The sequence below is a fragment of the Suncus etruscus genome, chromosome 3 (genome assembly GCF_024139225.1).
Source record: "Suncus etruscus isolate mSunEtr1 chromosome 3, mSunEtr1.pri.cur, whole genome shotgun sequence".
Taxonomy (NCBI): domain Eukaryota; kingdom Metazoa; phylum Chordata; class Mammalia; order Eulipotyphla; family Soricidae; genus Suncus; species Suncus etruscus.
The window spans coordinates 19,928,528-19,944,505 of NC_064850.1; the positions used below are offsets into that span (position 1 = coordinate 19,928,528).

The window sequence follows — 15,978 nt, forward strand, 5'->3', positions numbered from 1 at the left end:
AACAAAAAAGAAAAATATGTACGTGCTTGCTTCGGCAGCACATATACTAAAGTTGGAACGATACAGAGAAGATTAGCATGGCCCCTGCACAAGGATGACACACAAATTCGTGAAGCGTTCCATATTTAAAAAATAAAATTTACTTAAGCACTGTAATTTACAAAGTTTTAATAACACAATCAAGCAGTCAATGTTCCAATTCCAAACTCACCACCAATATCAGCATCCATCAGTAACCTAAGATTCCCTCTTTCCCCCATCCTGCCTCCTAAGAATATTTAGGGAATTTATTTATTGAAGTTTGGGATCACATGTTTACAATAGTATTGACGATCACACAGTGTTGGTATACATAGTTAACTCACTTCCAAGCTACTGAAATATCCAAGACCTTTGACTTTGGTCATGGTCACCGGTCAAGCCTTCTTATAACCCTCACACATACCCTTTTCCTACTTCGATTTCTATTTCTATAACCCAGAGCCAAAGGTTTGCCATCATTTGAAACTGTCCAAATAATTGAGAACATCCAGTGTTTGTCCTTCTCCTGCCGACTTTCTTAATATGATGCTCTCCAGTTCCATCCAGTTTGCAGCAAACAGCAATATTTCGTCTTCTCTTATGGCTGATTTTATTCCATTGTGTATATGTGCACTGACTTCTTTATCAAATCGTCTGTTGTTGGGCATTTAGGTTGTTTCCATATCCTGGCTAATGTACTAAATGTTGCAATGAATATAAGGAAGCATACACACACACACACACACACACACACACACACACACACACACACACACACACACACCCCTTTTCAAGTTAGGTTTTTATTTTTTATTTTTATTTATTTTTTTGAAGGCTTGTATCTCAAGAAGTGAACTGCAGGACTGTGTAAGAGAAGAGTCCTTCCTTTCTCTGAGTGGGAGCCGAGGTCAGGCTTTTTCTTGGACCTTAGGAAAGTGGTCAGAGTAGATGACTCTGAGAAAGTGACTTGAATTCTGAGTTCAGATGTGGATGTCTATGTCTAAAGAAACTGTATGTGTGCTCACCATGAACCTGTCCCAGGGACAAAGAACTGTATTGGTTGAAAAGGGCACACGACTATTCATTAGAGCCTCTCAGTTGCTTGTGTATGCATATGTGTTGCTAGGATCAAAATTAGTCTCACACATAGAATATGATCTATCACCCCACCAGGAACTTCTGATTCTATGTTGCTATGCGATCGTATTTCTTATTTTCTTTGTCTTTTCCCTTTATCTTCTTTTTATTATTGCAATGTTAGGGGAGGTGGAGGGACACACACACACTTGCTTATGGTGCTCGCACACTTCCGGCCACATATTGGAGATCAGACACTCTATTGAGGTACCAAAGGTTCCAGACAGCAGAGCAGCAGAGACCATATTCAGCACATGTTGGGGGGTGGGGGCACTCATGTGGGTGAACGAACTTAACGGCTCATGCAGACACTGCTGCCATGAACTCTTTCTAAAGCCTCTGGCTTTAGATGATAATAGACATCAACATCCCTAACAAGGTGACCAGAGAAGGGTCTGAATTAACCTCTTTCCACAAGTCAGATCAGGCAACTTTTCTATAGTTTTTTTTTTCTTCTATTTTATTTGGTTGGGAGGGGGGGTCACATCTGGTAGTGCCCATGGTGTAATCTTGGCTCTATGCTCAGGGATCACTCTTGAAGGTGCTTGGAGGACCATATGTGGTACTAGGTCTTCCATATTCTAGACAAGTGTCCTACCCATTGTACTATTGCTCCAGCCCCTTCTATCACTTTTCTGTGTCCTAGACACCCACCCAATTTCTGGACCGTTCCAGGGACAGATAGCCACATCTAACACTCAGGTTTGAACTTCAAAATTTTTGCATGATATAAAAGAGGGCTAGGACAGCTAGTAAGGGACTTGCTTTGCATGCGACTGACCTAGGTTTGATCCCCAGTACACATATGGCCCCCTGAATACAGCTAGGAATGAACCTTGAGTACAGACTCAGGAGTAAGCCATGAGCAAGGCTAGGTGTGATCCAAAATTTAAAAAAAAAAATGCCTTTCTTGTCCAGTCTGCACTATTTCTTTCACCTCACGCTCCGTATGGCCACCTCTTCATTACCCATATGCATCTGAGCAGAAAAGAGCAAGTAATAGAACCCCACCAAATGCACATTAAGATTTCTTGGCACAGTCAACTCTTAGAGAAGCTGCAGTTTCTGGAAAGTGACAGATCCTATCTGATAGTCCATCAAAGAGAAGAGGCATAGTGCTCCCCCATTTGGCCTCACCTCAAGGCCTTAAATAAGGCCTTCAGTTTTATTGTCTTGCTGGAAGGCAACTCATTGACTTTTCATGATTGAAGCAACAGTGGCACTTCTGCAACAGTCACAGAGAAAACTGCATTTGTCAGGTTTTGTGGGAATCAGTTTGTAGCTCTCAGGAGAGAATTTCCCCCTAAAGGACTGGCTGAGTGATCCAGATTTTTACCTTGTGGGTAAAATTGCCAAACGATTACCTTCTTTTGACTTCAACAGCAAATATGGTTGCTCTCTGGTTTTGAACGTCTTGTGGTGGTTCTCAATTTAGTTCAAATATTTCACTAAAGTAGAGTCAAGGAGTCATTCCATGTAATGCCTCTATGTAAACAGGCTAAGAGTGAATACAGAGATTATGGAGACTCCCCAGCAGAAATAATGGCACAAGGCACGTATTTCTAGAGGCCTTAGTTTAGACCCTGAGCATAAATCAGTGAAGCCCTGCCACCCCATGTGGGAAGCCGTGCTGTCCTGTGTTACAGCTCAGTGCCTGGCTCAGAGATGGCAAGAGGAAACACACGTGCACGCATGAACCTCCCCATGCCTAACTTGTTCCTAAAATAAAGGACCTCCAGGAAGGTGGCGGATCAGTGGGTCAGTGCAAGAGCACATTAGCAAGTACACATTAACTAATGTGCAGGCTCTTCGTGAGCTGTTTCCAAGGTCTCATTTAGGAATGTATTTTCCCAAGGAAATGATGTTATCAGGGCAAAAGCTTATTTACCCATAGTGTGTCTGAAGTAATAACAGCACCAAACCATTTTGTGTACTGTGTTTCCGTGGAAAAATCCACTCAGCGTTTCCCTCCAATGGCTCTGGACACGTTCCTCCAGTCCTGGGCTCATGGGGACACTGCACTAGGACCTGTAGAATCTCCAGTGACACTAAGTCTGAATTAGTGGTGGCTCCGGTGAGGCCCGAGATGGGCATGGTGGAGGGAGGGTGAGTGAGCAGGTTGAACTGGGTGCAAAGAGGGCACTTGGTGGTGGTGAGGGTTGTGTGTGGCAAGAGCCCTGGGTGAGGAGAAGGAGAAAACTCAGCAGGGGTGGATGTCATGAGAGTCCCCTAGAAGATGGCAGCTCCTGTTCCCTCCACGACTTGACCCAGTTCCCAGGGGCCTATGTTTATCTTCACCCTGATCCTTCTGCCTGGTTGCTTCTCTAGACCCAAACATTTGACCTTCCTGCTCCCCATCTGTCCCTTTCCACCACTGGCACCCCAGCTTCCTTTGAGTGATGAGCTTCCTCACCCCCCAGGGCTTTTCCTGCCTGAAGCTGGGTTGAATGTGTGTGTTTTACCTCACAGGGAAACACCCTCCATGCTCTCTTCACCTGGAAGAAAGCCACTCTCAGCCCCCAGGTGCAGATGTTTGGGGGAGGCAGGGAAGGCAGGTGCAGAAGGGGTGACACTGGAAGCTCAAGTATTCCCCATATCTCTTTCCAGGGTTCAGCTCCTTTCCTATCCTCCTGCCTCCTAAAGTCTCTGTCCTCAAAAAGAGCAAAGAAAGTGAGAGCAGGGTGCCATGTTTCCCGTTGTTCCTCCATTACTCTGGGGTGTTTCTGTCTCCAGCAGGGACAGAGGAAGCTCTAGGTACCTCCACCTCTCCCAAACTCTCCAAGAACCCTTTATTTGCCCTCCCCTCCCCCATTGGCTGCTCCCCTCCCTGTCTTGGTAACCAGCTGAGCTTGGAGCTCCCCAGCACTGAATCAGAACCTGTTACAACAAAGGCTGCTAGGCTGAGGCCTGAGCCCAGTAAACCTTGTTTGACCACAAGCACTGCCTGGCCATCCCCTCCACTGCCACAGTGCTGAATCTGTCTTCCACCATCTACTCTGTTCCCTGGAATGGTCTACTGTTGCTTTTGTTTGGGGGCCTCACCTGGTAGTGCTTAGAGTTTTCTCCTGGCTCTGTACTCAGGGATCATCCTCATCCTCATCCTGCTTCTTGGGTCTGGTTCACTTGGATTACTCCTGGTGGTGCTCAGGGGACCATCTGGGTGCTAGAGAATAGAACCTAGGTCACTCAGATGCAAGACAAGTACCTTACCCACTTTTCCTGCTCCAACCCCTGTTCTCCACTCTAGATAAATCTTACTTCTGACTTACTCCAAGTCCAAGACTTGCTCTGTAAATGCAGTGCTTTGCTAGAAGACAGAACCCAGGGCCTCACACAGGGAAGATTCAGCTCTCTCTCTCTGCTTGAGTGACATGTCTGGCCCTTAATAAAGTTTATTTGGGCTTTTTGGAGGGAAAAGGGATGCCTCCCAAGCAGAGCTTTGGGTCCAGAGCTCCTTCCTGCAGTGCTTAGCTGACCAGGTCATTGCTCAAGACTGGGTTTGAGGATGCAGAGCTGATTGGGCCTGATGATGCTCTGCACCTGATAGTGCTCAGGAGGCATGTGGTACCTGGGATGGAACAAGGCATGTTCCCTAACCCAACTCTGTACTATCCACCTGGCCCTGGTAAGCATAATTTGGTGCTCAAGGATTAATCCTGGCTCTGCTCAAAAATCACTTCTGGCAGACTTGGGGGACCATATGGATACCGGGGATTGAACCCGGGTCCATTCCAGGTCGATCATGTGCAAAGCAAATGCCCTACCACTGTACTATCGCACTGACCCCTGTAAACATTTTTAATGTGAATGAATAAATGGAGCCATAGTGTTGGAAAGGTTTGATTAGATATTGCTGAAACAAATAAACAAAGAACTGAGCATATGGACTACTTTATTTTGTTTTTTTGGTGGTGGTGGTGGTGGTGGTGGTTTTGTTTGAGGGCCACTCTGACTGTATTCAGGGCCTTCTCCTGACTCTGGACTCAAGGAAGTGTCTGGCAGGAGTGGGGGACAATGTGGGGTATCAAGACAAATACTACCCACATCTCTCCATATACTATAGGGATAACTTTAACCTCCCAGGTAAAAAATTTCACATCAGTACAGCAGGAGGAGCATTTGCCTTGCACAAAATCAACCCAGGTTCTATCCTTGGTATTTCATATGGTCCCTTGAGCACTGCTAGGGATAATTTCTGAGGTTAGATCCAGGAGTAAGCCTTGATCATCACCAGGTATAGCCCAAAAATCAAAGCAAAAATTGCTTTCACATATCAGTGAAAAATCAAGATAGAGGGGCCACAAGTATATTAATGAGAACAGTGGTCATCTTATTGTAAAGGCCATTGAGTAGGACCTGAGAGAAAGCTCAAAGGGCTGAGTGCAGGCTTTGTACACATGGAACCTGAAGGGGGTTCAGTATCTCACACCACAAGGTCCCCCACCAGTTCTCCCAAACACCAAGCCAAGTAGCCCTCAAGCACCACAGTTGTATGGTCCCAAAAACTAAATACCCATTGTGTGCAAAGTCAATTGTGGCATCTCTGGATACACGAGTGAATCGTGTATTTTCGTAGCCCACACTTCAGCAGGAATGGCATGTTTGAGTTTGTGTCAGTTTAGGGTCTATACTCTGAGATGTGATGTGCAGGACCTGTTCCTGGCTCTGTGCTCTGAGCGGTGCTCAGGGGACAGTGCTAGGAATCAAATCCAGAACTCCTGCATGCAAAGCTTGTGCTCCAGGTTGGGGCACCATATCCAGCCCCAAGACTAAGTTTGAAGCCCCTAGCAGCACAATTTCCCAGCTGTGGTTTTTGGTCAGTGCAGTGAGGAACTCGCAGAGCTGTCAGAGCCTGTCGCAGGAGGTATGGCTGGCTCTGTGGAACCTCAGGCAGCTCCAGATTTCTCAGACATGTACTGGAGAATCTGCCCAAAGAATCAGCATCTCTGTGCTGTCTCTTGTCAGAACTGGGAGAAAGTGTCACTCTGAGGGCATCTTACACACCACACTTATGGGCTCCCTGTGCTGGATCATTCATTATGGGCCACTTTCTCGAGCACTATCCATGTTCACCAGCATCACTGCCAGTCCCCACAACTGCTTGTCACTAATGTCTCAGTGTTGTCAAATATCCACTTTGAAAAAGAATGGAGGGACAGTGGAGGCAGAATCTTCCCTGCTCCCCTCCCAAAGTTGAAAACCACCACTCTCTTGACAACCCCCCTTCTTTGGGGGGCCACACCTGACGGCACTCAGGGGTTACTACTCCTGGCTTTGCCTCAGAAGTTGCTCCTGGCAGGCTCAGGGGACCATATGGGTTGCCAGAGATCAAAACGGGTCCATCCTCATTCAGCTTCATGTAAGGCAAATGCCCTACCGCTGTGCTATCACTCCAGTTCCACGATACTTGTTTTTAATGTCTTTATATTTTAGCCTAACACCAAACATTTAGCTTATTCTAAGTGCAATAAACAAATATTGATTGAATACTTGGAGGCAACAGGCCCTGTTCTAGGCAGCGGGGACTCAGAAGTAAGCCAAGTCTGTGCTTTCGCAAAGGTCCATCTAGAGCACATGAAAATGTAGACCTGTCTAAAAGAATGGCATTTGAACTAAGTCTTGAAGCAAGCGGGGTGTGCCAGACCCAGTTCCTCAGGAGAGGGCATGGCAGTGCCAGGGACAAAGCCAATGGAGACCTGTGCTCAGTTTTTTGTTTGGGGGGGAACACATCCAGCAGGGCAATGACTCCTCCCAGCTCAGCTCTGTGCTTAGGGTCTCTCAAGTCAAATGAATGTTATCTCCAGCCCTCTGAGCCTGCCTTGGAGGCCGGTCCTTGAGCTTGACTTTCTGTCTGCTTGTGTTTCAGAGGCTCCTCCACAGAAGGGCAGATGAATGGACTTCAGAGCAGCCTCACCCCTTCCAGTTTCGTGCCCGTCACCAGCACAACAGGTGAGTGAGCATACCGGCTCTCCCGAGGGCAGGGCCACAGGAAATGGTGTTGGAGCTTTCTCTTATTCAAAGGAATGACACAGCTGGGCTGGAAAGCTTAACCTTTCTTGGTTCTTCTTGAACATGGTAATGAACCCTAAGGACACAGTGGCAGGAACTTGGTTTAGGTCGATGTGATTTTCCCCATTTGTGGGGCTCAGGCTTGCCTTTGGTGCTTTAAAGCTCAAGAAGTGGAGGGCCTGAAGGAGCTGCCCCCTGGATGCAGAACTGGACTCTGATCTGAACCAAATCTTGATGGCTAATGGGGCTCTGGTGGTATTGTCTCTGTGGTCAGTCCCTTCATGTGAGAGGCCAGAGCTCCAGGGATTGTATGTTGTGAGTCCTAATAAATCATAGACATGCACTAGTAACCAGAAAAGCAAATCGCTCCATTCCATTGAACAGGTATTCGGTACAGAGGCCAAGCTGTGGAGGATGGATTGTTCTGGACACTGGGCAGAAGCGGGGAGGCCAGACAGTTCTTCTGAAGGTGTGTCAGTACCGGGGACAGGGACAGTTGCCAAGAGGGACAGCTAATCTCTTGGGCTGAGTTTGTATTTGCTTCTCGTGGAACACAGCATTGGGTGATCTACCTCGAAGAACTCAGGTGTCCACTAATACTGTTTATACCATTGGAACATGTTCCCCAGTTTGTTGAAAGTCCTCAAAGGCTCAGGCAGAATACAGCACTATCTGAAATCTCATGACTCCATCTAGCCCTGGCATTTTGCTTATCAGGGAAGATTTTTGTAGGGAAAGAAACCTCTGGCTAAGACTGGGGTGTGGACAGATCAACCAGGAGTGGGGAAATGTGGAATGAGAGGAGTATCAGGAAGAAAGAATGCCTTCAGACTCGTATGGCATTCTGTAACCTTCTGTCAAAGCAGAGGAGGGGGACAAGAACCCGAGTGGCAAGAGAACAGATTACTGAGGTAACATGTCCAGTTTATGAGCTGTAAAGGCCATAAGGAGCCACTGTGTGTGTGTGTGTGTGGGGGGTGTTGTGAAATGCAGTTTCATGTGATGCACCTTAAAATGCTTATGGGTTCTCAGGGAAGTCGGCTTCACTTGACACGTACAATTCCTGTGCTTCTGTGAGGATTCAGTGCAGCTGTATAGAAGCTCTTTGAGGATATGCAAGTCAGGCAATAATATATGAGTATAAAGATTTTGTTTCCACTTAACATCTCAGAACTTCTATTCGGGACATATTTTGTGAGTATCTACTTCTATCCCCTCCACCCAAGAATGACTAAACTATAGTGATTCTTCTTAAGAACAAAATCATGAAGATTTTCACGGAGAAGTGAGTGACTAGGAAGAATCAAGGTCCAGTTGGAAGAGAATCCTACTTTATTTGCATAATTTTTTAACTTTTCTCCTATTATATTGCTCAGACTTTGCAGCAGTGGATCTGTTATCAGTTAGCAACCTCAGAGCCAAGGGGAAGTGGGGGTGCTTTCCCCAGACCATCAATATCATGACCCCTCTCACCTTGTTCACACAACATGCCGATTCTGGCATTGTCGCCAATGGACATAAATCCCTTGACTTTGTTTTCATCCGGTTGACAGTCCTGGTGTCCCTTATCCTTGATTAAATAAGCACTGATGGCCCAATAGAGTAAGGTCTGGGCACTTTCCAGGCTTCCAGCAAACATTTCCCTTTAGTAAAGAGTAAACAAACCTGGGAGAGTCATCTATAAGCTAGCAGGTAACTAACTGATTGCTAGAGACTAGTGTTTTGACTACAGATCTTTCTGGATTTCTGTATTCTGTAAACTTCAAAGGAGTTCTAGGGGCTCTTAAGGGTGTCCTATAAAAATAAGGTACTGAAGGTTGTCCTGTGAAAATGAGGTTACGTTGCTGTAGAAACATGTCTATCTAAGCCCAGGAGATAGGAGGGCCCCCATCCTCAGTGGAAAGGTTCCCAAAGTTAGGAACCACTGCCTCTGCTGGAATCTCTCAGCTGACTTTAAAGAATCTTTAGCCCTGTCTGGTCTAGTGAACGTGGCTGGCTAAACAGAATTCATGAGCCCATGAAGATAGCAAAAGTCTGTTTCCTGGCTCCTTGACCTAACGGGCCATCCAGATGCTATGTCACTTTGTTTGTTGTCAGGCAGAATGATGGAGACAGTGGTTAACCCCAGGCACTCTTGAAAACAACCAATGGCCTTTCCCACTGCCAGGGCCAGTGTTCTTGTGTTAGAGACATGGAAAGGGGTGGTGCATGTGAGTGAGAGCTCTGGGCAGAAGGCGTAAGTTCTACCACTGCCCCTTTTCCTCGACTTCTCTGCCTGAGGCTCACGGTTCCATGTTTGTTTGCAGTGGGAGGGAAGGTGTAGAGTCAGCAAATCTGGAAATTTGAGAAAGAAGTTGTAGTGAGGGCCTTTGGCTCACAGCCAGTGAATGCCATCGGCCTGCCTTCTTTATGTTCAGGTGCTGTTCTTGCATTCCAAAGCTGTGCTGATTAGCAGGATTGGCAGCGAGCCCCAGGTTCGATCCATGGCATCTCCCTCCTGCTGCCTGGCTAGTATGAATGTACGAACTGCAGCCAGCCCCTGGCTCTGCACTCCTTCCTGCCCTGTGGCTTCCAACTCTGCCTTTCCTGTCCCCCACTCCAACCTCTACTCCACCCACTTTTTTCAGGTTTTTATTTTTAAAGCTGTTGTTGGCCTGCACTTGGTGGAAAACCCACCAGCACTGGATTCCATTTGCAAGAGGTGAGGACCAGGATCCTTGCTAACCTGTTACTTCCGCCCGCCGTTATCCCAAAGTATTAAGCACTGTACTTTTGTGCTCTTTGCATGGAAATGTGGTCACTACATAGTGACTGTCTGCTCATTTGACTAAAAGACCTCTTGGGAGGCAAACGGCTAACCTCAGTACTATCTCTCTGGCCAGGGGATTATTTTCACATGAGTGAAGGCAGCTGAGCTGAAATCCTAAGAATCTATCTCGAGTCACTTTTAACTTCCAAGTGAAATCATTCGCCTGGCAGCGCTCAGCAGAAAGATCTGTTTTCACTCTCAGATTTGTGTTCTTTTCACCTTGCCTTCTATAGTTGTTAGAAGTCTTGAGTGGGTCCAGAATTTACTACATTAAAAATAAAAGAAAGTGCTTGAGATTTTGTTCCTTGTAGTTTATATCCTTCTAAACATTCTTTTTTTTTTTTCTTCCCAGGGGCAAAGGTATATAATTTAGGCTCTAAAAAGATTATTACACTGCTAGAAAGCAAAAGTGCTGGGTTGGAAACAGGGTGATAGCATCTGGGAGAATAAGGATCCCCTAAAGCCTAGTTTTAGATGATCTTTTCAACCAAGAGCAAATAAACGTTAAGTAGGGAATTTTTTTTCTTTCTTTCTTTCCTTTTTTTTTTTTTTTTTTTACAATTTTCAGGATCTTTGGAACTTCCCCAGATTATTTTTTGCCAGATCCAAACTCTGATCTACACAATCTGGAGCCATTGCTACAGTAATAGGACAGAGAAAATCAAACTGGTTGAAGTCAGGGCCAATTTAATAAGGTAACAGTAAGAGTAAAAGAGTACTTTCATATCAGAGCTCTCTGGCTTGATGCCACGTCAAGAGATTTAGTAACTATCAAAAAAAAAAAAAAAGGTGACAGTTTCACAAAATGACATGGAAACCGAAAATTCATAAAATCCAAGCTTAGTTCCAAACTGTGGGTCCAAGCTGGAGGCAGCAGTCGTGGGTAATGACCTACCAGTAGGTGGCGCTGTCGCAGTAAAAACATTTCTGGCCATTTCAGAGGCTTTTGTTTAAAAATCTGGGGGCACTGAGGCCAATAAGAGATAGACGCTAAAGCCATAATTAAGCTATCACAGGTAAAGCGTGATAGAGCATAGTAGAAGGCATAATATTTGGAGGTCGGATTGCAGGCGCCTCTGCAGTCTGACTGAATGGAATGAGGATTATTAAAGGCTTTTAGATGAAAGTTGGGTTACTTGGGGCTCAGATTTTCAGATCATTGGAGGCAGAGAAGGTTTGGTTTTTGGGCCATACCCGATGATGCTCAGGGGTTACTCCTGGCTATATGCTCAGAAATCGCTCCTGGTTTAGGGGACCTTTTGGGATGCCGGGGATCAAGTCATCAAACGAACCAAGGTTCGTCCTGGGTCAGCCGAGTGCAAGGCAAACACCCTCCCCTTGTGCTACCACTCCAGCCCCAGAAACTTTTATTTTAACTTTTAGTGAGATTGATTAATTATACTTTTCAATGAATTACTTAAGATAAATACAGGAGTAAAAGTTTAAGGCCATCCTCCCACTCCTTCACACATACAGCAGTCCCTCGTGGAGGGAAGGCCTGCTTCTTCTGGCAAAGCTGTACCCTCTTCCCAGCATGCTCTTTCTGAGCAATTCCCAGGCATGGCTTCCGAACTTTTCAGAAAATTCTGTGAGACCGTAGGATTCTAGAGGTTCTTTTCCTCTGCTCTCCTGTGCACACTGATGCATTAATGGCACACCTGCCTTGAGCTTAATACTCTTCTTACATTAGGGGAATGTGTATAAATGTATTCAAGCAACATTATTCATCCAAATACCTTTGGTGAGCAGAGGCGGCGAGGAGAATTATTTACCCACCGCAGGGTTCATTTACATTGGATCAAAAAGCTTCAAATATCTTTCCCCAGCCCAGCTAAACTCTTTACAGAGAGGAATGAGAAGAGCGAAAGGAACACCAAGTCCATGGCTTGGTCGTCCACCAAATGTTGAACCAAGAAACTGAAAACAGCCAGAACTCGGTGGGTGATTCTTAGCCAATGGCCCCTTAATCCTGCTCCCGAGCATCCAGCCTGGAGATGAGCAGCTAATAAAATAGAGAAAACTGGAGCAAGAAGGTCAATATTTCCTTCAGGGGACCGGCAGCCAGAAAAGTAAATGTGACCTCACGCTCCAAACCAAACCCACAGCCTGCCAAGAAGTACTAACGTCCGCCCCATTTCCAGCGCTGTGAGATTTGGACCTGCCGCAGTCAGTCATATCACTTTCCCTGGACCTATTTCGTTCACTTCCCTTATAATCTGCCCAGAACATTACATGGCAAAATATGCTCATCGGCAAAGAAGCCTTGGGAAAGAGCCCATCTCTCCACACTGAAACCTTGCTGATCCTCAGAGGCTGAGGCCAGGCTTCTCAGAAGCTCAGGACAGGTGACACTGAGTGACGAATGGTGGTGGGAGCAGAGCTGAAGCCCCACTGTGAAGAAATCAATACCTTACTGATGGAGGATGGGTTCATAGCCCATCACCCAGGGTCACAAGCAAGAGACACAGCTCCAGCACATCTTAGGCCGCATAAGTCCATGAATGGGCAGGATAGCAGAGAAGATTCTGTCTGTCTGTCTGTCTGTCTGTCTCTGTGTGTGTGTGTGTGTGTGTGTGTGTGTGTGTGTGTGTGTGTGATATGCTATCTAAGATAAAAGTTTCACCACTGTCCTATCAAAGAGTGAGGTGAAGCCCCTAAGGCTGTTGAGTACAAAGCCTGTGTAAGACCCCATGTAGTGCCCCATATTTCTACCCCACACTCACCCAAAGTGACAGACTTAATTACACCCATGCTTGGTGTTTTCTTAGATTCTGAATCTCTCTGGTTTTTTGGTTCACCATGGGGACGATTATATTAACTCTGTTCTTCGTCTTTTTTGACGCTTGGGCATTTGAGGCCCTTCCAGACCAGCGTGAGACTCCACCTCCCAGGGCTATCCAAGTGTCTCAAAAGAATGCCAGCTTGCCCATCAATGGGTCTGGTATATACACACTAACACTACCAGGTCTCTGTCCCCACTGACTTCTCGTCCACCAGCTCTCACTAGTATGTGAGAGCTAAGTCATTCCAGGACCAGAGAGCAGATAGCCAGAGGTCTCCAGTCTAGTCCAAAACCAAAATTACTCCCACTAGCCAATTTCAAACTGTTTCCTCTACTCTATTTGCCTTTCCCAGCAATCCCAGATTAGATCCTGGTCCAGACCTACCCTGACAATACTGGTTTTTACCCAGTTACCTGTGAGGCATGCAATGACCACCTGCTGGGAACCACGGGATCATCCACTTCCTCCTGTCTCCAACCCTCATTCTCCTTTCCTGTAACTGACTTCACTGTTCCAAGGTGTGTGTTCCTTGCATCAACAGGAAGAATAGCTTTAGTCTTTCAAGGAACCAGGAGTAAAACTTGACTCAGTTAATTAGGTAACCAGTGATAGTACAGCGGGTGGGGAACGCATCTTGCATATGGTTGACGTGGGTTTGATCCCTGGCACCACATAAGTATGCCCCCCCTGATCCCCACCAGGAGCGATTCCTGAGCTCAGCCATGGCACAAAAAACAAAACAAAACAAAAATTAGGTGACTACCGCCCACTTCTTAGCAGCTGGCCCTGGAACTCACTTCCATGTAGGCTGTATTACACAAGTGATGTTTTAGCAGTCGGTGTTTTGTTAGCTTCAATCTAGCTGCGACCACAAGAAGGTGGATCCCTCTACCTGGCAAAATATCCTGGCTGTCAGCCATTGAAATTTCATGCTTTCCTGTCCCAAGGCCTCTTTCATTGCATTTAGTAACCATTTCTACATTCAGAAACAAAGCTCAAGCTTAGCCCAATTACCTGGTTGGAAGGCAGGGAGAAAAAAAATAAAAACACTGTCTCCCACCCTGCTTTCATGGGCGTGGGGGGCCCACACAAAGTGTGATGATGTCTGAGAACCCACCAAAAGGGTTCATTGCATTGGCCAGGGAGAAAAGCAGGGAGTTCCATTTCTGAACTGCATTAAGAAACGGACTGTTGAGAAAGATAACATCTGAAAATTGAGATTGTCTCTTGCTGAGCTGGCAAAGTCCCAAGAAGGGAGTGAAGAGTCTTCAATTGTTAACAATTACCACTTTGTTGAGAAGAGGGGAGGGAGGTGCCGAGGCCCCTCTCACCACTTAGGTCCCGATCACAAAAGCACACATGCCTCCTGGAGAAGGTGCCAGCCACCCCAACCACCCAGGTGGTTGGCATGATTGGCACTGCATCTGCCTCTGCTGTCACGGGCCAGAGGCTCGTTGTCCTCTGTGGTCACTGTTCCCTTTGGTTGCAGCACGGTCCTGTTTATCCTTGTCATACTGAGTGGGGCAGGTAGCCAGCCTCTCATCGCTGTCCCCCAAGAGTCTTGATACTGACAAATTACCTCTGTGGCCTCTATAGGTTTCTGTCCCACCAGCCCACGCACCTTGCAGCTAGTTTCGGTGAGGCGCTCTGCCATGAACTGGCACAGGCCTTGCCTTTGCCCTCTTTCTATCTGCAGGACATAATTGCTCCTAAAATCTCTAAAGAAAGAAGTGGCATGCTAAGCCATGCCTGGCTTTGGAAAAAGCAAGCTTCGCACATGGAAATATTTACCACTCTGCTTGCTGAACTATAGAATTTGAACTGGGCTATGGAGAGTGTGGGTGGGTGACCGCAGGGTATGGAGAATGGTGAGAGGAGACCATCGCCCAGTAATTGGCATTGATAATGAGCCTTTCTTCTTCCAACTTTCAAGCTTGAGGAGTAAGAATGGAGAGCATGACTAGGAAAATAAGAAGCTTAAATACTTCTTCATTCTCATCTTTCCAACTTTTTTGCACCCTGGGTATCAATAAGCACTCATCTCTAGAAACCTGAATCCAGACCAATAATTGCCTGACCCCAGGGAGATACCACTTCAACAACCTGGTTATAAGATCATGAGGTGAAAAAAAAAAAAAAGGTGGGGTAAAACGAGCTGGTTCACTGCCACTGTGCTAGTGCACCATGTTTGTTGTTATTAGGTAGGAAGATCAGTTTTATATTGATTGGAACAGAGTTTGTTTTGACACTTGCCCTACCTTGCCACTCCAGTTGCTGCTTTTCTGCTTCCCAGGGAAATAAAGAAGCATGAGTGAAGCCCAGATGAAGATACTTGGCAATTTGATCTTTAAATTGGAAAAGAAATAAAGGGGAAAAAAAAAACATTCTGGCTGAGCTGCAAAAATCTTTAGGTCAAGAATCATTATTACGCGGTTATTGGAATCTGGGACTTGAAGCTGCACTTTGATTGTCTCAGTATGACTCTGAGGCCTTTCATTTCCCACCTCCTCAGTCCTTTCTGCTCTTTATAACTCTCAATTGCTGATGGACATGTGCCCATATCCTCCCACCCTGCTACTTTTTATGCCAAGACTTTGAGTTGCTTTCAAGTGGTGTTTGGACGATTGAGGAGAAAGATGGCCTCTGTTTCCTTCTGTCACAGAATGTCATTAGACATAAACTCAGGGAACAGCTCGATCCCGTGGACGCCTGTGTGCTTGTTGGGGCCAGACACGGCTCTCATGGGGAAACGGCAAGTGTCAGCCCAGCCTCAATCCAGGTTGCCTGTTGGGTCTTAGCGGCTGGCACTTTCAGTGCCATATGTTAGAAGGACTCTGCCGGCCTCATTTCTGGGTCCTCAGCTTTACTGCCTCTGGAGAATAGGATTCGAGCCTGGGCATCCATTCATGCTCCATGGGCAGAGCTTAACAAAGCAGCAGAGACTGGTGGCCCAACCTACTGCTCGTGTAACTGACAGTAGTTACAGAGCTGCCCATGTTGGCACTTCTGGCACCGCCCTCTGATGGGCTTATAAGCAGAGACTGTGTAGAACTTCATAGACTAGCATAGATTTGAGGAACCATATTGATTTACAAGATTCTAAAAGTTTCCAGCATATAGCTCCATGCCTCCATAAAAGAATATACCACTCATGTCTACCTCCCAAGCTCTGGGTACTATTGGTGACTCTTCAATTTATTTCTGCCACCCCACATTCCT

General features: G+C 46.3%; 3 protein-coding genes and 1 non-coding gene across 4 annotated transcripts in view; 3 read left to right on the forward strand and 1 right to left on the reverse strand.

The window, feature by feature from the left end:
* Window positions 1-15,978, forward strand: part of TTLL5 (tubulin tyrosine ligase like 5) — a 310,256-nt gene that overhangs the window by 265,237 nt on the left and 29,041 nt on the right. The window contains exon 33 of the mRNA XM_049770318.1: window positions 7,025-7,107. Within this exon, the coding sequence (XP_049626275.1) occupies window positions 7,025-7,107 (83 nt within the window). The remainder of the gene's footprint in view (window positions 1-7,024; window positions 7,108-15,978) is intronic.
* The window catches only part of LOC126004088 (peroxiredoxin-1), a 1,184,503-nt gene that overhangs the window by 260,016 nt on the left and 908,509 nt on the right, over window positions 1-15,978 (reverse strand). The window lies entirely within an intron of this gene.
* The window catches only part of VASH1 (vasohibin 1), a 967,981-nt gene that overhangs the window by 159,296 nt on the left and 792,707 nt on the right, over window positions 1-15,978 (forward strand). The window lies entirely within an intron of this gene.
* Window positions 23-129, forward strand: LOC126005607 (U6 spliceosomal RNA). The gene has a single exon (XR_007494652.1). It is a non-coding gene; the product is annotated as a U6 spliceosomal RNA (small nuclear RNA).